Raw genomic sequence first — 25,497 nt, forward strand, 5'->3', positions numbered from 1 at the left:
GATCCCCAACAGCAGGAAGCAACCCTGTGGTTTAACTGAGTGAGGGGGTACCCACCAGCCTCCCTGCTAGTCGCTGGCAGCCGATGGTGCTGCCCACGTCCTTCATGTTGCACGTGACATGGAAAATCAGCTGCCGCAGCCCTTCCTGGCCTTCCAGACTCTTACAGGAAATCTCGCTGTGTGTGCAAAAATAATCCCAGCTTAATCACCATGCCACCCCTCTCTGCGAAGCACTTAGCGTCTTTGTTTTCCCAAAAGATTTATCCTGAACACTGGCAAGGGTGGAAAACTCATTAAAGGTGACACAGGAAGTTTAAGGAGGCTTTACTCTGTGCGAAGCACCATGCTGGGTACCCCTCAATACATCACTTTGGTCTGTCTTCCCAGCATGCCCATTTACAGAGGAGGAAAGTGGGGTACAGAGATATGATGTGAACCCCTGGACACAGCTGGGAAGGAGCAGACTCAGGCTGGACCCAGGGCTCTTAACCAGAGCCAGCGCTCCTATTATTGCAGACCCTCCAGGGCTATCTCAAGGCCATCCCAGGAGTCCCCAAAAGCCTGATCCTGAGAACCAGGCTCTCAGGTCTGCAGACTGACTCACATACCAGCATCCATGGTACTTCACCCAGAGGGAACCCAAGAACCACCAGTGCAATTACACCAATGCATGTTTTATTCTTATCAGGGGGCCCTCACTTAATTCATTAAGCCTCAGTTACATGTCTTCTAAGTGGACAAAACAGCCCCTGTAAACTGCAGGCTGTCATGAGAGTCCATCGACAGGATGTTAGTGATAAGCCCAGAGCGATGGATCCAACCCGCCTGGCCCACCCCTCCTCACACTCAGCAGCTCCTTCCTTCCCCCATCCCCAAATGTGCAGCTGTCAGGACCACTAAGACTCAACAGGAGAAGTGGGACCTCGCTCCTCCGGGGTCTGTCTTTGATCAATGATCTGCAAATGGGAGGGGTAGTGTCCAAGTTCACGTCTCTTAGTGACATGGGAACCATGCACTCTCGTTACTGGCCATAGTGGGGAGGGGAGGACACAGAAAGGAAGTACAGAGAGGCATCTCCAAGCCCTTCCCTCTAGATATCTAGAGGATTCTCACCCTGCCCAGGGCTGGTCTGCTGAGCTGCCACCGGCTACCTGAGGAGCCCATCCAAGCATCAAGAGCCTTCTGCAGGCAGGTCCCAAGGAAGATGGACACATCGGCCACCAGAGCACACAGAAGCAGGAGCAAGCACAAGGATGAGGGACACTCACTGTAAGTGTTTGAAAGTGATGTCTGGGAAGCCTGTGGCTCTGGACCCGGAGGGCGAGCGGCATAGTGCCAACACATAGGCACGCAGCGTTGCGATTCTCTCCACTCGGAACTTGGCTTCAATTAAGTCCAGGTGTGTTCCAACCACCAGCACCACAGCATTTGGGGCCTTGGCCTGTGACAGAGGACCCCACGGTTGAGAGCCATCTCCATTCATGAACAAGGATGGGAAACAGGTGTTCAGGTGAGCTGCCGTCACCATCCTGCCGCCTATTCCCTTGAGGGCCTGTTAGGCATTGAGAATTATCTGAGGTACCCTATGACCTTCTCCATGCGGAGGGTGCTGAGTTAGTTCAGCCTATGGTGAGGGATTTCTGATCCTCCAGATATTCCCTGACTGCCTAAGGCTGTGAACTGGCATCAGGCCTGCCTCACCTTTAGGGCTGGGAAGAAGCTCAGCTCTTCTTTCACACTCTGGGATGGGGGCTCTTGAATTAAAGGTTAACAAGAAAATTACAAGAGCACCCCACCCTTCAGGACCATGATGCTGGGGCCTTCTGTGAAAGCAAGGTGGTTTTCCTAACACTATCCTTTTTTTTTTTTTTTTCTCAGTACAGGGGATGCTTCAGAGGAGTGGCAGGACCCCAGTAATGCTCCGAGAACTGGGAATCAGAGAGAAGGCCTGGCATCTCCTCACCTCGATGTTAAGCAGCCAGAACTGGAGATTGGCCACGGCTTCCTCTCCCAGCGCCAGGTTCCAGACCACCACGTATAGGGCCTTGTCCGTGAAGAAGCACTGGTTGACGGTAGCCATGCTGGCGGGGCCCCCGATGTCCCAGACGTTGAATTCCACGGACTCAACCTACTTGAGCAACAAGCCACCGCAGGGAGGCATTTTAGAGACCATGGTCTTAGGAAACCACATTGAGAAAACTGAACTTTGAATTCTGTATTTGGGGTCATGTCTGAAGAAGACATAACCATGGGAAAGTTCTAGACCTCCTATCATGTCTCTTTGGAATCAGTAAGCCAGGCGAGGGAAAGAGGCACAGTTGCGTCAGGGTGGGCTCTTGGGGGTTTCTGCCTCTTGCTAACAGAGCAGGGCCAGACAGGCCCCCGTGGCTGGGGTGTCTGGGAAACACTGCAGGGCATTACGCTGGCTCTGTCACAGCTGCAGACTTAGGAGACATTTGGTGGGAGGATGCCCCCGCTCTGATCTCCTGGTCCTCATCAAGGTTTAAGCTCCCTCTGTTCAGAGGGTGGCCCCCAAACTGTGTAGGTCAGAGGGTGGCGCCCACCAAGGAGGATGGGAAACTCCCCTGATGTGGGAACCCAACACCAGAGGGGCTGTTGGATGCTGGGAAAGGCTGTGTAAGCGGTGGTTTCTCTATTGTGGAATGAGGTCACAGCTGGCCTGAGAAGCTAAGGCAGCAGCAGGCTGTAGCAAGGAGTCTCTGCGAGGCAGTGCTTTGGCCTCGAAGACAGACAGCACGCTGACCTGATTTTGCATAACAATGAAAACGGACAGCTGTTCTCCACCAGCTGAAGGTCAGCCACACACAGAGTGACTGAGCTCAGCACTCACAGAGCCAGAGGCTGTCCTTCAGTTAAAGGAGGGGGAGTTTCATGATGGCAGGAAGGATGTGCACAGGAAAAATAATATAAATTCACCCCTTAGGCCTTGGATGGCCATTTGCTAAAGAACAGCTGGATGGAAATGAGACTGAGTCATTGTTAAAAAGTCAGAGCCAAAGAATGTGGAAGATCCTGGTTATTTTGGAGACCCTTTGGATGGGTATTAACTAGATTCCTTGCTGGGGTGTACTGGGTGGGCCTAATATTAATTATCTGATTGTTCTGATCATAACAGACGGGACTCTACTCTTTGTTTTTCCAAGCTGGGGGCTGAACTCAGGGTCTCACACACCTTACACACACTCTCTACCACTGAACGACAGCCCAGCCCATTCTCAAGTGGGCTGGTTTCTGAGTCTGTGTTTGAAGGTACATTCACCTTAAATGCCTCATTTCTTGAACTGGGTTTCCTTTATCAGGAAAGATGTTTACAGTGAGACCCATCTTCAGCTGGCTCTGTGGGGACTCTGGACGAAATCATGCCACATCTGGACATGGCCCTTCAGTTTTTCATAGGGAAAACTCCTTGCGCCTTGGATTCCTGGTCACCACGGGATAGCAGAAAAACACAGGCAGCAGCTGAGGCTGACACTGTTCCTAACCTGAGCACAGAAAAGAGCCAACTGCCTGGTGCTATGTCCCGGGGAGGGAGAGCCCCCACCCACCCCCACCATATCCAACAAGTTCTTTTTTCTCTTTCAAGAGCAAGAAAATGTTCATTTCCATTTGCCTGGTACTAAATGGAAAAAAGGGATGATGAATAGGTTCAGTGAGGGCTTTATTTTAAATAGAACTTTTCAGATCTTGGGGTGAAAGGCAGAGATCATGAGGGATAGAGCATTCATTTTAGGTGTGCTTTATCTAAGCTTCCTCATTAGAGAAAAGACAAATGCTGGGGTGTTTCACTGCCTGCAGGGGTACTTTGTTCTCAGCCCTGGGAGAACCCCAACCCAGATAATTTGAATCTAATCTCTGGGGCCAGGAAGTAGCAAAGCTTGAGTACTGGTGTCTTTACAAGTCCCCCAAAGGAATCTAATGGACAGCCAAGGTTAAGACTCACTGCCCAGAGCCTCAGCTTAATTAGAGGAGAGAAACTACAAGTTCCCATCAAGAAGTGACTTGCTGCTGCTTTTGATAGAGCTGGTTTGGAACATCACATAATGCCCCCTGCAAACATCCTGGGCCTTGGACAGCTGAGAAACCCTGGGCTCTTTGGGAAGAAAGAAGGGCCTTCATGAATGTTCCTCCCACCCACACGGATACTGCACGCCGACCATCCTTGACCTTAGCTTTGGAGCCTGCTGGCCTCTGGAGCTCCCACTTGGTGGTCCGGATGGTGGCCTCACTGTACGCCACCTGGGGGACCCTGCCCGTCTGTAAGATCTCCAGGAGGGTGGACTTGCCCTGGCGCGGTGGACCCACGATGATCATCTTCATCAGCTTGCATTTCTCTGCTTTCCGCAGCTGAGCACGCAGGAAAGACAGCATTGCTTTGGGACCTGTGCAACGTCATGAAAGGAGAGTGGACATCACTGCTAACATATAAAGGGAACATGCTCACATCTCTTAGGAAGAAACTAAGTCCTGTTGGGAGGGGACGTTTCTCATGTGTTCTAGGGGGATGGTTAAAGAAGATGATTGGATCTGGTGGAGACAGGGTGCCATACCATTCACCCCAATGATGACGAGTCAACGTTAAGAATCTAGGGACAATGTCCTTGCTGCCTAAAAGGTCACAGCTTTACTGCCTGGCCACTCTCAATATAATGACCCATGGTAACTATTGCTCTAGGGACAGTTCCATAGCATCTTCCAAATCCTGAAGCTGGAGCTGGACCCTGTGAGTCATTCACTGTTTCCACCTCTAGAACCTAGCAGGTGGACCTGGGTTATTATTTTTTTTTTCAAGGGTGACAAGGAAGTGATGCTCTGGGGACAGGATATTGAAGTCCTACCTTCCTTTCTGATCTCTGCAGGCACATTGCTGATGCTCAGGTCTTCAGTGTCCAGTTGCCATAGGTTGCCCAGCTGTCCCAGCTCAGGAGGGAGCTCTCGGAGGCCAGGGTTGCTGAGGAAAGAATACACATATGTGTGCACACACGCATACACGCATGCACATGCAGCTCCCATCAGCCTCTGCAGCCTGAGGAGGCAACCACTGGCCTCCACCCCAAGCCCTGTAAATCAGGCCCTGATTTCAGGTAACCCATTTGAGTACCAAGTCCAAAGCCTTTCTTCCCGGATGCTCAGTGGTAGAAAGGGCAGTGCTGTCTTTTGCAAGTCCAAGTCCCTGCAGCTTAGAGCTGGATGCCCTCCTCCAATTCCCCTCTCTTATCTTCCAATTACATTGCCATCAAGAGAATTACTGCCTCCTCTAGGAAAGGCAACACATCTTCAATATTAATATAGTATTTCATATTTTTATCAAATTTTACACACTGCCTAAAAGCTCCAGCAGTGTCCAGTACACAGTGGGTGCTGCGGAAGAACAAGGACGTAGGATGGAGTGGTCCTCGTGACAGCCCAAGTAAAGCAGCTGAAGCAGATATCCTTCTCACTCTGCCCCACCTCTGGCCCATGCCCACTTCTGAAAACCCCACTACTGCCTCTACTGACAGCTTCCCTGGAGGCAGAGCCAGCAGACTTCTTTCACCATGCACTTACTTTCCCAAGTAGAGCTCTGACAAGCTCTTCAGCAGGCAAACAGATGGAGGGACTGCGTCAAGGTGGTTGTCATTCAGACAAAGGACTTCCAAAGACTCACTCAGGAAGGCCGGGAATTCCAGCACACACGCTGTGAAGACAAGACAAAGCAGACCGTTGTGTATTTTTAAAATAATTTTGGACCATGACAGCATGGAGGCCAGGTGGGTATGTAAACCAATACAAGCTGCAGAGGGCTTTGTGGCAAACCCTTCAGAGTACAATGCTCATCTCTCCAGTAAGGCAATTCTCATTCCACAGACATCCTTGCATGCATGTGTGGCGAAGATGTGGCAACAAGGATGCTTGGTGGCATGCTGCTTGCAACAACAGAGAGAGGACAACCTATGTGCCCTTTATTGCCACATGTCCACATGGAGTTGGTTTAGTGAATAATGGAATAATATGCAACTATTACAAAGCATGGGGCAGTTCACGTGTGTAGGTCTGAAGTGATACTCAATAGCCAGTGATGAATTGAAAAAGCAAGATGCAGAACCAGGTTTCTAGAAGGCTTATTACTGTGTCAGAAAATATCTGCAGACATGCACACACACATACACTCACAGTGTGTGTTATATGCATGCACATATACCACACATGCACAAATGCATATGCATGAATGTTACAGATGAAAACACAGTTGTTAGCAACAAAAAATTTCCACAATTGTCTCTGGAGGAAGGGTCTTATTAGAGGATTGACTGTTCAAACCATGCCCTTTGGTACTGTTTGAAAATTCTGTTTTCAACTATACTTGTATTATTTCTTCAATTAAAAAAAAAGCTAGTTAACTAAAAAATAATACTGTGGGTTAAGTCTTTATGTTGCCTAAGATGGCACTGAAAAGCAGGCCAACCCTTTAGTATTCAAGGGACTTCATTAATTAGGCTAATTATGAAATTACCATTAAAATCACGTCAAATCTGCCGTTTCCAAGGTACCGGAGTGTTTGCATTGAGCAAAAACGTGCAGTGGGGGAAGGGAGAGAGCTTGGAAAAGGACACTAATGGGAATCAGAGGTTTAGATTTCTGCAAAATCTCTGAAGTGTCTTCATCCTCTCTGGGAGCTTAGGGAATTCAAGATAAAAGGAGTGCCTCAAAGTCCTCTCCCTTGGTTCCCAGCCAGATGCAGAAGATGAAGAAGCTAGAATTCTTTTGTTGGGCTGAAGCCTTGTTTGGTTGCCTTTGATTCCCCCCACCCCCAACCCCAAGCTCTGGTGTTTCTCCACACGTGGAGCTGTAGTATCAATAGTAATGGGACAACCTGACCTCAGAGAACATTCTGGAAGAGAGGACTGTGGCATACCAAGCTTGAGGTCTGGGAAATGTACCCAGCTGGCTATAATGCCAATGAGACTCACTGCAGGGGCCCCGTGGAAATACAGTTGCAACAGACATTTAAAGATGACTTTGTACTAGACCTCGTTCCATAGGAAGATGTTCAAAAAGGCTGCTGCTGCTTCTTTTTTTTCCTCTTCAAGGAAAAGGGATGATCAATGTCAGCCTGCATTAATTCACATTTTTCACGGAAGAACATCCATCAAGAGAAAGATTTGCTTTCTTCCCAGAGAAAGGGAACATTCTGAACACCTGGCCTCTGGGCTTTCCAATTCTAAAGGCTTCCCCCTGTGTTTATGAAGCCTTTTTAAGGAATGGATGGGTGGAGTGAGGAGCTGCTGTCCCAGACGGAGCAGCACCTGCCACACACCTCCTGGCCCAGCGTGGAGAACTATGGAAACGGGGCTGGCAAGAGCATGGCTCGAGGTATTTATGAACTGTAATTATTTATTCATAAGTTATTTATGACTCTGCTGGTCTGAATTTTACCGTAAAAACGGCCATCCAAATTATTTTTGGACAAGGCTACTGCAAAAATATGACCACTTGAATGTACGTAAATCTCTGGAATTTCACTGTCCATCTGCAAACAAGTTGTCTTTTATAGATAATTCTTTACCCCAGGGTCAACATCCCTGAGACAATAGCCCTACTGAGAAAAAGGGTTCACAAGCCACCCTGCCCCCGCCCTCCGCCTTATTTTCACTCAAGTTCAATCTTCTAGAAGAAATTGAAAAAATCAAGAGGCCTTTGTCATTTGCCAAAGCCATGACCCACCTTGGCCAGGAAACCTCCTGGGGGTGTGGCCTCTTCGCCCCGGTCCTCAGACAAGCTCTTATGGGTCACCGGCAAAGCCAATTTCATCAGAATGGATGCATGTTCCTATGGAACTTGCCATGTGTACTGGGAACTTCCTGTCTGGCATTTTCCCAAGGGAGTGGATGGTTCCACTGAGTCAAAGTCCCCTAGAAGGGATTCTGCACTTCTAAACTCCAGTTAGGTACCTTCTAACACACAGGGCTCAACCCACATGTGGCTTGCAGGATCAAGATCCATCCCAGATCCTCTTTTCATGCCCATCACCCCACTTGGCATCAACGAGAAGATGGTGTTTGTTTTCTTTTCTTCCCAGCCTGCACTCAATTTCTGATGTCCTAAGGCCCTTCATTTAAAAGGGACCAGTTATGAAATTCATAATTGCAATCCTCTATTAGTGTGGTGAAGGATCTTTTCATCTGTCTCCTGGCAGTTGTGCAAACTGCTTCTATCTGTTGCTTCATTTTTTCCCCCATTTTTTTTTCTTTTGCTTATTGGGATTTTTTTTTAATCAATTGGTAAGCATTCTTTCTATATTAGGGACATATGCCAATTTGTGTTGCAATAATTTCTGTTGTAAATGTTTCTTTTCATCCTGTTTGAAAGATGACTTTGTTTATAATACCTTTTACTTTTCAATTTTTACAAAGCCAAATATATATTTAAAAAAAATAATTTCTGACTTCCCGGCTAGCTTTTGAAGGTCTTCATCACCCCTATATTATACGTATGTTCTCTTTAATGTCATTTTGCTTTTTTCCTTTTTCACTTAGATCTGTTATCCACATGCACATGATTTTGGTTAATGTAAGGTAGGGAATCTAGTGTGGATTTTCTTCTTCCAATTAGGCAGTTATACCAACACTATTTATTAAAACAACAAATATTCTTTTCCATTAAATTGAAATGCTACCTTTATCATATATTAACATCCTTCACAGTTGTCCCTCAGTGGTATTGATTCAGGACTTGTCTTCTGATGCCAACATCTGCAGATGTTCAAGTCTCTTATATAAATGGTGATGGTGTGGCATCTGCATAGGGCCCACATACATCCTCCTGTTGACTGTGTCACCTTTAGACTACTGGTAATTTCTAATGCAATGAAAATATTAGGTAAATAATTTTTATATTGTATTGTTTATGGGATAATGACAAGGAAAAGATCTGTATGTTTTCAGGACAGATGTGATTTTTTTTCCTAATATTTTCAACCCATGACTGGCTTGAACCTGCAGATGTGGAACCTACAGACACAGTCAGCTGACTGGATTTACTTAAATCTATTTTGGACTCTCTTATCTTTTCTGCTGAGAACATTTTTCTTTTTTGATCATACATAAACACACATACTTATGTGTGACTGACCTGTTTGCATACCATGTGTACATACATACACACCAGCCCACCAAAAAGTGCAACAGAGCAACAGACCATTTAGTTCACCTCCTGCAAATGTGTCCTGGTCTTTCTGGCCAATTCCACCTCACACCATTTGTACTTGTGAATATCAATCTATGAAACTGAAGGAGAAATTTACATTACATTTTAAAATTACCTAAATATTGGTTCTTGTTTTAGGAGATAGCACCCTGAGGGATATTTCTGAGTGTAACTGGCTTTAGAAATCTTAGCTTTGATTAAAAAAAAAGTTGATCTCACTGAAGTAGAGAACAGAAAAGTGATTACCAGAGTCTGGGAAGGGTGTGGAGAAGGAAGGATTGACATAGGATGGTTAGCAGTAATGGGGTGCCCACAGGAGGAATGACATATAATGTTCTACAGCACAGTAGGATAGCTATAGTTGACAACAATTAATCGTACAGTTTGAATTGCTAGTAGAGAGGATTCTGAATGTTCCCATCACAGAGAAATGAATGTTGGTGGTATGGATATGCCAATTACCCTGATCCGATCATTACCCATTATATACAAGTACTGAAATGGCATACTGAGCCATTTCAGTTATTATGTTGATTAAAAAGAAAAATGTATCAAAAAGAATAGGTGTAGAAAACATAAAATGTCTTGGCTTTGAGGTTAAAAAGGAAGGATGACTGTTTATCACGAGTCCACACCTTCCCCCTGCACCTCATGGAAGAGGACAAGAACTTTCCCTACAAATATTTTGTGCTAACCTGGCCTTGTTGGGTGATCAGTACAAAAACTCCAGGCAAAGTTCTGTTTCTGATGTGTTGGGGAAGACCACATGCTCTTCCACAATCTCAGACTAGCCTCAGCCTGTGGGACCAAAGGTGGCTGTAGGCCCCAGTGGATATTGCAAGATACTACAGTATGGCAGGAAGGACTTAATAGCACTGGTCTCCCAGCTCCAGGACTGGACTTCCACCATCCTGGGCTGAAATCTCTCTCTGCCACTTGAGCTGGGAAATCAGTCAACACTTGTGCTACAGACTGGAGCATGTCCTCCAAAGGCATATGTGGAAGCTCCGACCCACAATGGGATGGAATTTGGAGATGGGTTTTTGGGAAGCAATTAGGTTTAGATAAGGTTATCAGGATCCTAGGATGGAATTAAAATTTTTATAAGAGCTGGAAGACAGTCCAGAGTCTCTGTCTTTCTCCCCCTACCCTCTTCACCATATGAGTACAGAGTGAGGAGGTGGCTGTTTGCAAGTCAAGAAGAGAGACCTGATTCACCAGAACCTGCCATGCTAGAACCCCAACCTCAGATGTCCAGCCTCCAGAATGGTGAGAAAATAAATGTGTGTGGTGTAAGTGATCCAGGCTATGTATTTTGTTATGGTAGCCGGAGCTACTAAGACACCCTGAAAGGCTTGGTTTCCTCATGCCCAGAAAGGAGAACTGCAGCCCATATCTTATCTTTGTAACCTATCTAGGGCATGCTCAGCATGCAGTAGATGGCTACCAGCATCCCTGGACTCCAAACAGGAAACAGGGCTTCAGGACACCGGCATGGCACACACATGAAATGAGAAACAGGCACTGTTCATCTGCGGATTTTTCAGCCATGGTCATCTCTGGCATTCCAACAGGGCACTGAAGGGTAAAGCCCATGATGAGGCGATTCCTCCACTTGGTGGAGCAGGGACCCCGCCTACCCCTCTGGTCTCAGTACACCATATCTCTTGGCCAGCACCCACCTGCCTCAGTTCCTGAACGCTGGCGGCCTCTGGTGGTGAAAAAGGAAATACGCTTTGTTTTAAGTCCATCTTCATTTCTGTGGGAGGAGGGTACAAGAAGAATCAAAATTTAAGGATGGCGAAACAAACCCATTAGTATCTTGGTTGAGACTATATACTGGTCCATGGAGAAGGCAGGAAATTCTGGCAGCAGGTGTCTAGGCTCCTTGCAGCTAATGTACAGACATGGAGCTCAAGGGCTTTTGGGAAAGGTGTTTAGAAAGGATGATCTAACCCCAGCATGACTAGCGGTTTCCATTCTCGGTTCCATGAAGGCAGGTGTGAGTGTTTGTGTGCTGAGCCTGGCACATTCCAGGGGCTGTACATTACGCGCCCCACTCCCTGCCCGGGGTCTATGTTCTGTTGAGATGCTGAAGAAGTGACCTTCAGCAAGTGACCCAGAAGGCTGCTCTCCAGGGCCCAAAGAGCAGGTTAAGTTCACCCCCCACTTTTTACCTTTTACTGGAAAGTGTTGGGGTGGTTACATTTCTTCACCCAGTAAACACAGTGGTCAGCAAAGGCCTTTGTCTTTTGGATTACAATTGAGGTTGAAGTGAGAGACAAGCTTGTCTAGGAAATGGAGTCGCTGTTACGAGCTGAATTGTGTCCTCTGGAATTCATATGTTGGAGTCCTAACCCTAAAAACTTTACAACATGACTGGATTTGGAGATGAAGGTTGAACATCCCTCATCCAAAAGTCTGAAATCCAAATTGCTCCAAAATTCTAACTCGGTGAGCGCTAACATGCTGTCCCAAGTGGAAAATTCCACACCTGACTTCATATGATGGGTTGAAGTCAAAACATAGGCATACTAAAGACTTTGGAAAGATTGCCCTCAGATGATGTGTATAAGAAACATAAATGAATTTTGTAATTCAACTTGGGTTACCCCTCAGGCATCTCATTATGTAAATGCAAATATTCCAAGTCTGAAAAACATCCAGAATCTGAAAGACCCAATGACTTTGAATAAAGGATATTCAAAATGTAGGATCTTTAAAGAGGCAAGAATGCTAAAACAAGTTTATTAGGATGGGGCCCTATGATCCAAAATGGCTCATAGATTTGGATACTGACACACAGAAGGAAGACCATCTGCGAACCTAGGGACAAGATGGCATCTATATGCCAAGGAGAGAGGCACAGGGAGAAACCAACCCTGGCACCTTGAGCTTGGACTTCCATGCTCCAGCACTGCGAACAACTCACTGTGTGGTTTAAGGCCCAGGCCTGTGGTATGGCAGCCCTAACGGATGGACACAGGCGCCATCCCTGGGTTTGCTTAACGGTAGCCACATGCACCTTTAGGGGTGTAGAGAGCCCCTGCTTACTTGCCAAGTTGGTTTCTGGAGAGGTCTAGAGTTTTGAGTTGTCTGCAAGTCCACTTCTCTTGAGGTGGCAGTGCTACCAGCTGGTTTCCCTGCAACCTCAGGAACATGAGGGCCTGAGAGAGAATGGGCGAGAGATAAGCAAAGGTGGGGGTCAAATACAAAATGGGAGGGTAGTCCAAAGAGAAAAGCCAAGTCAGTTCCCCTACAAAACTCAGCCAAATGGCTGTAGCCACTTTTACAAGGATCCCAACTATACAGGGCTGGAGAGTCTCTGAAAACTCATGAAATTATATCAAACAGAGAAGATGAAACAACGTATGCATGGAAGAGCTTCCCTGGAAATCAGTGAGATCAACTGTCACAGAATGAAAGGAGTCCAAGCACCTTCCAGGGTTAAGGATTTCTAAGAGTCACCATAAGTGGTGGACCTCTCCTTGGAGGAGCGCCTAGCCTGAAGCACACAGGATCACCTCTGGGGAAGCAGCATGGTGCTGAGCACCCTGGGCCTCCATGCTGGACTTTGGGAGTGCTGTAGGTTGGATCTGGAATGACTCCCACAGGTTCATGTGTTAAAGGATCAGACTCAAGTCCATGTGCCATTGTGAGGCAGTGGAGCTCTTACAGGGTAGGCCTGGGCTGGGATTGCAGCTCAGTGGTAAAGCACTTGCCTAGCACATGTGAGGCATGGGGTTCAATCCTCAGCACCACATAAAAATAAATAAAATAATGGCACTGTGTCCATCTATAACTAAAAATATTAAAAAAAACAAAACAGAGGTAGGGCCTACAAGGGAGGTCTTCTGGTCACTGAGGGTGTGTCCTTGGAGAGGATAGTGGGACCCTACCTCCTTCTTCTTTTTCTTCCTTTTGAGTATCAACCACGAGGAGAGTGGCTTCGCCCCACCACAAGCTCCCTCACGCAATGTGCCACCTCACTACGGGCTCCAAAGCAAAAGGGCCAACCAATTATGCACTGGAACCTCAAAAACTGTGAGTCCAAAGAAACCTTTTTTCATTACAAGTTGGTTATCTCCAATATTTGTTCCAGTAATGGAAAGCTAACACAGGGAAACAACCTCATCCTCCCGCGACCCTAGCACAGCTGTACCCATGGACACGTTCTCCCCACCTTCCCATCTTTGCTCCTGACCATGTGTATTTTTGATAGCTGAACTTTTCCTTCACTTTCCCCCGCCTGATTTGTCTCAGGAAAATCACATAGATTTCACTGTAAGCTGGCGTGATTTTTCTCACCAAAGCTGAAAACGAGAAAGTGCTATTAGACTTACATCAAGCTGAAAAAGTCCCAGGGGAACTTCTTTCAGTGCATTTTCTGAAAAATCCACATCCTTGAGGTGATTTTTCCAAAAGATAGCCATTTTGTCTGGCAGGGATTCCAGGGCATTTTTGGATGCTTTACAACATTTCTAGGAGTTTGATGAGAAAGAAAATGAATATTAATTAGCTTTCTCAATGCAATGGGGCCTATAAGACGGCTTCCAAATTTGATGTTAAAAACAAGACCATTATAATAGGGCTCTGTAATAAATGCGGAGCAGTGTGGGGAAGGAGGCTATGAACTCTCCTTGCCCTCACTGTCCTGCCCTTGCTCCAAGGAAGGGATGGGAACGGCGGCGTTTCCTGGGGAGACGAAGGTGGCTCACAGTCCTTCTCCTTCATTTCAGAACATCCGGCCCATTGTCCGTGGAAATAATGGAACAATTCAGAACCATGCTCTCGAGAGAAGCTGTTTTCCCACACACATATGGTCAGACTAGAAATGTTAATGCGAGTGATGGAGAATTTCCTGGTTTAAAACCAATAGTACCAAAGCACAAATATTCTTTATGCCACTCCATGTTCCATTTGTTTTAATAAGAAAAATTCCCCAGAAACAAAAACACCATTCAGTTGGCAGCGTGGTGAATGTAGATTGTTTCTTGGTCTTATTTTATAGTGGTTGCAAGAGAACTGAACCTCCCTTTGTGGGCAGAACTATCCTCCTCTGCCAGGATGCAAGCTGCTGCTCTGGAAAGCTCTGGGGGTGTCACTGTGCAGCTTTGACACCCAGAGCCAAGAGGGCTGCCTTACAGGTGAGCTGCTGGCCTGAGACACTTTGGCTTGCTGCAATGCTAAGTGTCAGCATCACTCAGCTACAACATGCTGGCGACAGTCCTCATACCCACGGTGGCCACCAAGAAGATGAAGTGAGAGAACGAACTTTCTGTGAGGATCCCATGACATGCAGAGTTGACTGTGGCTTTCACGATTTTTGCTGGGATACTAACCAAAGGGCAGGCCCAGGGCTCTGGAAATGCCTTCAGGTTGTTTCTGGAGACATTCAGACAACTGAGTGACTTGAAAGAGTGCAGGAAAAGGGCGGGGAGCTCTGTCAATTTATTGTCAGACAGATCGAGTTCCTGTAGCTTCCGAAGACCAATCCAGTTAGTGGCTAGAGGGGAAGAAAAAGCATGAGTTGGTTAAAAATATCCCTGTCAGGAAAAAAAAAATGACTTAATTATATCAGGTCACTGATGATAAAACATACCACTTTCTTCTTCAAACAATTTCTCTAAGTAATTTTTGGAAGCTGTCAGTTTTTGAAGTCTTGAGAGGTGCAAGAACCCGGGTGGGAGGTGGGACAACTTGTTGCTGGAAATGTCAATTTCAAGCAGCCTGTGGTTGGGGAAGAAAAAGTCAAGGCAGAAGAAGAAAGAACAAAACACCACTTTACATATTTCTCCAGAAACAAGGTGTACTTTTTTCTTTTTCTCCTTGCACATGGTTAGAGAGCATGCTGGAAAGGTAGTGCACATGAGTAACTGTTACCAGCCTTGGCATAAAGGAAAATCAAATCTTTCCTTTATGAACCTTAGTCCTGCTGACTAACAGGGATTAAAACCTTTCCCAGGCATTGACAGCAAAGTGAGATGGTGTCCTGACAGCTGAAGACCACGGAGCAGGGCTTTTAATCTTTTGGACCCTTGCAGAGCCATCCATCTGCCCATCTTAAGGACTTTGCTGCATGGCCCTGGCTCTTTAAGTTTGTGATGTTCAAAGCTCACTTGTGAGGTCCATATGCCGACCCCAAGCTCTTTCCAACATCCTTTTCTCTTACTTTAGAGACTCAGCTTTGGCAACCAGCTTAAATCTGAGGTCTTGCAGGTAGGTATCCTAAAGGAATTAATTAAGTGTAAACCTTCCCCTTTCCATGCAACCTCAGGAGAAAGGCTCAGCCTTCTCCAAGTCCTCCAGACAGTGACCCACACTGTCCATTTGATGTTAAAGTCCTATGGTTTTGACCCTTTCTCTGAGGTCCTTTCCACTTTCTCTGGGAGGAGTGAAATCATCCACTAGTTCAGGAAGCTTCTGCCCATCATCCTGTGCAGGATCGAGATGCCTGTCTTGGTCAAGCAGTTCTGTGCAGCCTTGAGTGAGCTGTATACCTTGAGCCAGATCACCTCTCTAGACCTTTCTGTGTTCACCTGCACAGGGGCCAGGAACTTGTTCCCTTGTGCCCTATAGCTTGTATAACCATAGCTACAACCTCCTGCTCTCATTTTAGACAGAGTTTCTGTTTTCAAAACCACAAAATACAACCAGGGAGCCCCTGCAGGAGGACAGTGGTGACAACCAGCGCGCACCTGGAACAGATGATTTCATCTGATGACTGCACGCCAGGCAGCTCTCCCAGGTGGTTGTCTGAGAGATTCAGCTTCCTGAGGTTGATGAGTCCCCAGGGAATGACTGAGGGGAGGGAAGCCAGGCAGTTGGCAGAAAGATCGAGCTCCGTGATCTGGCAAGAGATGTCTATGAGCCAGTCGAGATCCACCCAGGGCAACCTAAGATGGGACCACTTCACACGAAGTGCCTGGTGTTAGAGAAAAAGGAAGAGCACAGTCAAGTGGTGAGACCAGGACCAATGCAGGTGTGGAATGAAGCAGGATTCCTTCAAGGGCGAGTCTGTGTGCCCATCCCAGACACAGTCCTGAGATGCTGGGACTATGTCCATCTTGTCTCCCAGTACCTGCCATGGTGGCCCGCACCAGAGGCATATCTGTTCTGATCCGCACCTGCAACCTACAGGTAGTTGCATGGTTACATCAACTCACTCTCCAGCCTCCAGGGGGCGCCAGTGGACTCAGAGCCAACCCTTAAGGGGCTGGTCCCAGTCAGGGCAGAAGCATGGCAGGAACTGTGTGCAAAGGAGGCCACTGAGGCATAGAGGAGCCTCTCCCAGATTGGATATGCAGGTTAAGGACCCCAACCTGGCTTTCTGAGTCCTTTCAGGGCTCTCTTTCCCATGATTAGGGCAGCTGTCTTCTGCAGCCACCCTCACTGTGCCAGACCACGTTGCATGCTTTGTGGACTGACTGCTTCCAAAGTGAGAGACTGAATATACAAATGATCCGTGGTGACACCATATATGAAAACAGAACTCTGACCCAAATCCACAGGAACCTGCCCAGGAAACCAACCTCTGTAGCTATAATAAATAGCCCAGAAAGCTAGCTGGCTGCAAGTCAGATATGCAGATATGCCAGTCTGGTGAACTAAACAATAATTTCTATGATAATTAGTCCAGAATGGCTAAGACTTTATCAATAAATGATAACTTCCCTAATTTTTTTTCCTGCTTTGGACTTACAACCAATCAGAAAAACTAAAATATGCTCCCTAACCAATCCTACAGTATGTCCTGCTTCTTGTGAGCAGCCTCAGCCTTTCAAGGAATAGGCACCCCCCACTCCCACCAGCCACATAGGAGAGACCTGCCCTTTGTTGCTTTCCTATTCCTCTCCTACTTTAAGACTGCCACATGCAAGTGACAGAGACGGATACCCTGAATGTGGTCAGCCCAGAGTGAAGGCTTTCCTCATTTGGTTGGTCTTCATTTATTTCCATAAGAGGAAGTCAGGAAGTCCAGTGGTTTGCTGGTGTGGGGTGGCAAAAGGGATCTGGTTAAACACATATGAGCAGACTTTTCCTTTTTGATTATCAAAGAATTTGGGGCTCAATTAGGTCTCTGAGGAGAGGAAATCTGCTTTTTGGCTTGCTTCTCCAAAGCAACTGGAAATCCGTAACGGAAAATTAAAGGAGCAGAAATATAAACAAAAATTAGTGCTTTGCAAATGGGAAATTTAAGAACCCGCAGGGACTGTGGGAAAAGTACCAATGATGTGGGATAAATTGGCTTTCAAAATCTGGCAGCAGCAGAGGTGTTCTTAGATGGCCACTAGATGGCGGTGTGTACTTGCCTTTATCGTAGCCAAATCCAGAAAGGCTGGATCCATACATACTCCTTCAAGCTCTGGTCTGAACCAAAGGAATGATCAGGCTCCAGTCCCGGCCCCCCAACCCCGTCCCCCAGTCTTTCTTCCCTTTTATGTTAAGTTTGAAAAAAATTTAAAAACTATATTCACGAATTGTTAATATATTGTCACATTTGCTTTTTCTCTTCTCTACAAACACATCCACACCCACACACACACCTTACTGCTTGCTGAATCATTTGTAAGGAAACAATACACCATAACACTTCACCCCTAAATCTTCAGCACGTTATTTATGAAGAACAATGATATTTTAGTATATGAGCATATAATTTTCAAGAAACATCACACCAATATTATCAAGACAATAGTTCATGTTCGAATATTCTCAGTTATCCAAGAAATGTTTTCTATAACTACTTGTGTCCTGATCCTGGGTCCCATCAAGAACCACACACTGTATTTACTTGTCATGTCCAATTATTTTTCTTCAATCTGGAAGAGTTCTCATGCCTTTTTGACATTGTTATTGCCATTTTCCAAGCCATTCCAGTTGTCTTTATAGAATAATGGCCTAATCTGAATTTACTCAATTGTTTTCTTCATTTAGATGAAGCACTTTGGAGACAATGTTGAGTCCTTCCCACTGACTCCCACCAGGGGGCAGTAGATGTCATGTGATTTTACTATTGTTGCCAAGTTGGATTCCCTGGTTAAGATGGTATCTGTCCATTCTTTCATTTTACCTTTTGTGATTAACATACAATCTGTGATTCTCTGACACTATGTGAATACTCTTGCTCCTACATCATTGCACCCAGTGGATTTAATATTGTCACTCTTGCTCTGAATCAATTAATACAACGGTGGTTGCAAAGCTGTGATTTTTTTTTCCCCTAAATGATGTCTGTTTCTACCTTTATTGCTTGGCATTCTTCTGTGCACAAGAGTATTCCTCCATCACATTTAAATGTCATTCTGGACTCATAGATCCCTTTAAAAAATTCAAAGCATCATGATCATTATTTCTTTTGATGTCTAAGTTGTCCCCAATTTTCCAGAGGGAGTCCCATCTAGGTGGCTTTTGTGTTCCTTTAACATAGCCCTATCAGTTTCTGGGTGCTTCCTTACTCCCAAGCAAAATGACTTGTTCTAGTTTCTTATGCTGTCCAAGTCCAATGCCTGGAACCAGTCCTGATTCCCTTTAGTGGAAAATGGAATTGAGAAACCAAGATCTGGGTGTTAGGTGTGCTTGTCACTGCTGGAGTGACACTGCTTCTCAGCCCATTGATCTGACACAGCTCTACATTTACCATGAGTGCGTTCTGATGCCCAATTCAAACTCAGCACATTGTGTTCTTCTTAACCTTTCATTAATTCCTAACTGCACCACCCTTTACTTTGGTATTGTTGGTTTTAATCTATTAAATAAGTGGTTTGGGTCAGATGATGTCCAAGTCACTTTTGGACCCAGGGTATTTTCTGGCTGCTGGTCTGCAAAGCACTGTGGGCTCCCCTCACTGGGGAGTCTTGGGGTAAGCCTGTGATCAACGCAGCAACAGGCTGAGAGGAAGGTCACCAGGCAGTCTTTGCAAAGCCAAGTCAAAGAAAGCCTTCTACAGGGCCTCGCTGTCTCCATCCTGAGCTCACAGAGACATACCTAGGTCCTGGGAGTTGGGGCCAGACAGCTGGACGCCAAACCAAGGTGTCCAGATTGCATTCCAACTTCTTCCACTCCCTCTGTATGGCCATGGTGATTGTTACACATCAAACAATTTGGACACAAACTTAAAACAGCAACCAAATGCAAGATGAAAAGGAGGTTTCAAAACCAACCAGGAAACTGGTTTTTGTTTTTAACTTTGACAACAGATTTTAGGTGTCTGTGGAAAGTCTTACAAATAAAAATTTGCAAGACAATGAGAATAAACAAAACAACAGGAAAGAATTTGAATGTTACTGTGACATGAGCTAAATGTGACACAGATGAACTAGACATCCTTGGGAGACAAGTACCGAGGTTGCTCTGTGTACCACGATACAGTGTTAACCTCCTTACATTTCCATGTCTCCTGACCTGGAGGTCCAGCCTTGAACTGCATAAGGAGCAGGGCTCAACCTCAGTTTGCTTAACTAACTTCATGAGATCTGCGCAGCTTGCAGGGGGAGGTGGACACTTTCTCAGGCTTCATCCAGCTCAACTTCTCCTATATTAATTCCCCCACTGAATCTGTGCTGCACTAACTCAAACCATAGGTCATCTTCCCTGCTCTGACAGGCGGCCTAGCCAATCAGAACCTGGATGAACACACTTCCCATGCCCTGGACTTCCTTTATGGCTCCACGTGACGTACACCATGCAGCAGACACTGAAATGTTTGGGTACAGAGAGAGCACACAGCCCCCAAGACCTGCAGGCCCTCCTTTCTATACAGCTCTAATAAGATCATTAATCTTAAAATATCAACTAGATTATCTTAAAATGTCTTCTAAAATTCCTCCAACTGCTCTCCCACCCTGGCTTTGCCTTCAGCAGAAGATCCTCACGCCTCCAGGATCTTCCCCTAACCCATGTTTCCGATTTCCATTCTCATCCTCTTACTCTACAACCTCTCTCCGCCTGCCCAGAGCAGTAGTTGTCCTACATTCCTGCTGTTTGCGGGACTAATTTGTTCTAGGTGAAAGAAGTGGAGCAGAGGAATCAAGGCTGAAGAGAATCGACAATCAAAGCGCAGACACGGCTTTCCTGGAAAGGAACCACAGGGCTCAGAAAGTGGGTCCAACCCTGGCATTCACAGGATGGGAGTGAGGGGTAAGAGGATGTGGACTCACTATGGGTAACTGTCCCAGGGTGCCCAAGGGCTGCCAGGTCCTCTGGGGCTCCAGGTGTTCCCCCTAGGATAGCGTTGTCATGGTGACAGAAAGTGTGGAGATGAGAAGGCTGCATGAGAAATACAAGGTTGGCTGGGCCTGGAGCCAAGAAAAATCTTGAAAACACTCCTAAGAGCTTGCCTCCTTTAGCTGGTGGGTGTCCTAAAGTCAGCAAGGGCTCCAAGATTCCATGGGCAGGGTTGATCTGTTAACTGTTAAGTGTTAACTGTCCTACTAGGCAGTGGGGTGGGAATAAAGCTGCAGCACCACAGACAGAACCAAACCCAGAGAGGTTAGGGTCCAGAGGGAAAGAGGTATGCACATGCACACTTGTGCATGGTGTGCCTCTCGGGCTGCCCTAGCTCAAGGTTCCTTGATCTTCAAGGACTCATATGAGTACACAGTAGGTGGTTGACCACCCAGCTAAAGAAGAATGCTTCATGGAAACCTTCCATGCTTCTTTGGGGTGACCATCCTATCAGAAGAAAATCACCAAGAAGAATGAATGGCCATGTGTACTACTGACTTCCTTAGACACTGGAGAGAGGAGGAGGCAGAGGCTGCTGCCAGGTTCTAGAGTTCCTTTTAGGTCCTACCCCAGCTAGGTTTCTTCGTGACCGACACCTGATAAACTCAAGTGCAGAGAGAGGTGGGAAAAGGCAGAAGAGGTTTGAAAACATGACAACACTCTTGGGAGAGTCACACGGCAAAATGGTATCTGGGTTAGACAGAGGTGGACAGACACGTAAGGCTTCCACCGGGTCTTGGGTTGGTTTGGGAACTCTGGATTACACAATGCATTGTCTATCTGGTGCACAGGCATCCCAGGGTGCTTAAGTGTTCACAAAGTGCCACAAAGAAAGGAGAGAGAATGTCCAATTAAAATGATGTCCACGTACTTGACACAGAAACAGGCCCAGCAAGCCCTGAAGTGCTCATTGCTTATTTGTGTTTAGTCCAGGCATAACAACAATAAACAAGGGTCTGGGGAAGCTCGGCCAGCCATTGCATAATCCAATCCATGAAGGCTGAACTGCAAAATCAAAGACAGCTGGCTGCAGACTCCCACCAACTCAACGGTCAGCCACACCCACCCCTGCGTAAACAGACGGAAAATGTGTTCTTGTTTGTCTTCCAGCTTGAGCCCTTTAAATGGCAGGCTAAATAAGAGGAAGTACCACTCTCCCCAGAAGGCCCAGAATCATGACTTAGAAAGCTTGTCTTCTTAGGCCTTGGTAGTGACTGGGATGGTTTCAAGAGGATTAGATTTGTTTAAGGGCCATGGGTTCCCTACAGAGTGATGCACAAGGATGGTCTCCATGGATCCTGCTGTCCAGGGAAGCGATTATCTATCCTGACACAAGGCTTCTGGAAGTCACTGGACACACATGGTACTGGCCACCATGACATCTTTTAAGTTTCGATGTCAGTTAAACCCTACTGGTGAAAGAAAAAAGGGCTCATCGAGAGGCTGGAGTCCACAATGCTTTTTAGCCTGGTTTTGAAGCTCTGGAGATTCAGGCTGACTCAGAAAAAGATTCTTGGCTCCTGGCACAGGCAGGTGTGCCTCTGCCTGATTTTGTGTTGACGTTCACGCCTTAGCAGGTCTCTGCCGACCCCATAAGGCAGAACTCATAGCTCTTCTTGGTCTGTTCCCAGCTCATTGTTCCTGTTGGTTGGTCTGTGTTAGACATCTGTAGGTAATTGGGTCAGGTCGTCCCCACTGGAGACTGAAAGTCCCTCGAAAAAGATGTCCATTCAATTAAGACACACATGTTAAAATGGCAGGAATACACGGAATGTTCTATGATTTATTTTTCAATCCTTGGTCCATACAAACTCAAGTTTTGGAGGTAAGCAAAGATTCCTGCGATGATGGTGGAAGACACTGTCCCCTTGTTGAGCCAGCCAGTAAGACAAGAGCCATTTTTATAGAACTAGCGAGCAGCTGGAAAAGGTGCTCAATCTACTGGTCTAATTTAAAAGGAATCAACTCTCTCAAAGGCCAGAGGAACAAATCAAAGATACCCCCAAAATAAAGAAGCTCAGAGCAGCAGACCCAGTGACTCTGGGCCCCAGATGGTGACACGTGAAGACTTGTGCCAAGTCAACTGAGCAAGGTCAATGACAGAAGAGAAAAAAATGATGGCTGAAGAAGGGGGTCGGTGCACTTGTGCTGACAGGTTGGGGTAAATTTCAAGCCCGCCAGCAGGGAACCCAGATCATCAGGAGTGGCTCTGAGTGAGAGGGATCCACCTGATAGAGAATGAGCCATGCAGGGACAGCAGCTCTGTCCCCACCTCCTTGTGTATGCCAAGGCTCCAACAGAACCAGAGTAGGCTGTGCCTTGACCTTGACCCCAGATAAAATCCTCAGTGAAGTCTTCTAAATACCTACTTCTCAAGTCTCTGTATCTGGTGGAAACAGGCTGTTAAGGTGAGGGAGGACATTGACAAAGATGGAAAGGACATGGAAACTTGACTGCTGTTGACCTAGCACACGTGGCTGCCCATGGAGGGTGAATCCAGGCTACGTGCAATGGTTGCAAGGTTAGGGTGATGGATTGAACGTGTCCCTCCAAAAAGATATGCTGAAGTCCTCCCACGCCTCATACCTCAGAGAGTTATTAATTAGAATTAGGGTCTCTACAGAGGCAATCAAGTTAAAATGAGGTTATTAGGGTGAGCCCTCCTCCAGGGCGACTGGTGTCCTTATGAGAAGATGACATGAAGACACACAGGGAGAATGTGGCCATGTGACAGGAACGATGCATCTACTAGCCAAGGAACTCGGCATTGCTGGCCAATGCCAGAAGCTGGGAAGTGCGGCAGGACTTCCCCCTCAGAGTCCTGGAAGGAGCCAACACTGCCCAGACCTTGATTTTGAATTCCGGCCTTCAGAAATTCGAGAGAAACAATTTCTGCTGCTTCCAGCCACACAGGTTTTGGCCTTTGGTTATGGCAGCTCTGGGAAACTCACACACATGGTGACACATGAAAGGAGGTGGGGAGGAGGAGTCAAGAACTGAGATTCCCAGGACATCCCACCAACAGAGCCCGCTGATGGAGACGGGAAAAGAAAGTACCAGATTCTTGAAAATCTGCAGGGCTGCCTGCTGAGAGAGTAGGTTTAGAAACATACCACTGAAAGGCAGAGAAAATGATAGTAAAATCAATTAGGGGAGAACCTGTGAGGACCCTGTGGTGTAAAAGCAGAACTTCAGAAAGGTCTTGAGAAGAAGAACCACAGAGAAGAGGGAAGGGAGAGATGAGGAAAGGGAGCAGATATCCTTCTAATCTCAGAAGGGTTTCAGTTAATTAAATGACTGCAGGAGAGACAAAAATGAAACCAGTCCTGGCCCAAGAGCATGTTTGCTAAAAATGTTGTAAATATCAGAATTAGCACTGGTTAGCTGCCAATATACTGTAAAACAAACAAACAAAGGAAACATTGCCATGGAAGCTCAATAAATGAGAAATGTTAAACACAAAAACAACTTACAAGACTAACTTCTGATTATACATTAAGTAATAAACACAGCAATCTATGCCTGTAAGCATTCTGTGATGGATAATTTTAGGTGTTAAAAATATTTTAAAAATCCATATAGCTGGAAAAGCATTATTTCTGGTGTTCCACCTCCTATCCCCCACCCTGTGGTTCTGGGGACTGAACTCAGGGCCTCACACATGCTAGTCAAGTGTTCTACCACTGAGTTACATCCCAACTCTTTTTAAATTTTATTTTGAGGCAGGGTTTTGATCTTGCTTTTGATCTTCCTGCTTCAGCCTCCTCAGTAGTTGGAATTGCAAGTGTGTACCACTCACCATGTGCAGCTGCATTCTTTCTTGTTGGGTCTGTAAGTTGGTGGACTAACTGGTGGAAGATCCCATCTCAGCATGGGAAGGTACAATCCCATCAGCAAGGGGCCCAGATAGAACATGAAAGTAGGGAAAGGTGACTTTCTTCCTCTCTCCTGGAGCTGGGATGCTCTTCTCCTACCCTTGGATACCAGAACTCTATCTTCTCTAGCCATCAGACTCTAGAACTTATAGCAATAGTCCCTGGTTTCTTAGGCTATCAGACTTGACCTGAGCCAATTTATCAGCATCCCATGGTCTCCAGCTTGCAGATGGCCTGTAGGGGGAATTCTCATCATCCACAATTGCATGATTCAGTTCCTCTAATAAATCCCCTCTCATGCATCCATCCTACTGGTTCTCTCTCCCTCTCTGAAGAACCCTGTTTAAACCAGGTACATTTGAGACCAGACTCTGTAGGTGAGCAGTTTGGAAGCTGAGCTAGGATCGGATGGTAACACCCTCTTGGCAACTCCTTTAGGTGTGTGAAAAGCACATTTTCACCGTGACTCTAAGCTTGACAGTAACCCTTTAAAGTTGGTGTACTTTTTCACAAAAAACTCAAGAGAGGTGACCTGTTCAAAGGCCATAGGATCAGGATGGCAATCTGGATGCCTGGTGCTTGATCTATTTCCCTTCTACTGTGCCCCTATGTTCACCAATCATGGGAAAGCTGACGAAGCAATTCAAAGGCACTAGGAGAGAAAAACCAAGGCAGTGCAATCATGATAAAAGACAAAGGACTGCGACGCCCAAATGCCATGATGATGAATCTTTATGTTATGACACAGGACAAAATGGGTAAAAGAAACATGGAAATGCAAGAAAGACATTAGCAGAATGTAAGAGATGAAATACACACAAAAAATAGAGAAATTATAGAATATATATTAAAATAGCAATGGGAGATCGACAAAGGATGGGGGCAAGAGAAAGAATTCTGTTTTACATACACAAGAAGCTTTCTTATCGATTAATTAGATTCTGAGATATAAAGGAAAAGCAAATTTAAAAGGCAGGCTTCCTAGGCACCTTATCCCTTGTCATATGTATCTTTTGCCCAGAAGACAAGGTAAAGAAAGAAACTAATGAAGAAAGGAAAACAAATATGCCCGATTGTTTGGACATTAAATATACTCTTTTAAAAAATGCTAGAGCGGATGAATAAAAACCAGCACCCAAGAGAGACACTTTCAGAATATGAAAGCTTCACAATTAATGGAGAAGAGAAGGTA

At 46.1% G+C, this 25,497-nt stretch overlaps 1 protein-coding gene across 2 annotated transcripts in view; it reads right to left on the reverse strand.

Annotated features, from left to right (window-relative positions):
- Positions 1-25,497, reverse strand: part of Lrrk1 (leucine rich repeat kinase 1) — a 162,207-nt gene that overhangs the window by 38,131 nt on the left and 98,579 nt on the right. For both annotated transcript variants that reach the window (XM_046435941.2, XM_046435951.2), the window contains 12 exons: positions 15,903-16,129; positions 14,807-14,934; positions 14,547-14,710; positions 13,548-13,685; positions 12,259-12,371; positions 10,887-10,963; positions 5,566-5,695; positions 4,857-4,969; positions 4,186-4,400; positions 1,964-2,128; positions 1,269-1,441; positions 56-176 (listed from right to left, as the gene is read on the reverse strand). In XM_046435941.2, the coding sequence (XP_046291897.1) occupies positions 56-176; positions 1,269-1,441; positions 1,964-2,128; positions 4,186-4,400; positions 4,857-4,969; positions 5,566-5,695; positions 10,887-10,963; positions 12,259-12,371; positions 13,548-13,685; positions 14,547-14,710; positions 14,807-14,934; positions 15,903-16,129 (1,764 nt within the window). The remainder of the gene's footprint in view (positions 1-55; positions 177-1,268; positions 1,442-1,963; positions 2,129-4,185; positions 4,401-4,856; positions 4,970-5,565; positions 5,696-10,886; positions 10,964-12,258; positions 12,372-13,547; positions 13,686-14,546; positions 14,711-14,806; positions 14,935-15,902; positions 16,130-25,497) is intronic.

The sequence above is a fragment of the Marmota monax genome, unplaced genomic scaffold, assembly GCF_021218885.2.
Source record: "Marmota monax isolate L192 unplaced genomic scaffold, Marmota_monax_Labrador192_F-V1.1 WCK01_AAM20220418_F8-fsc00005, whole genome shotgun sequence".
NCBI lineage: Eukaryota > Metazoa > Chordata > Mammalia > Rodentia > Sciuridae > Marmota > Marmota monax.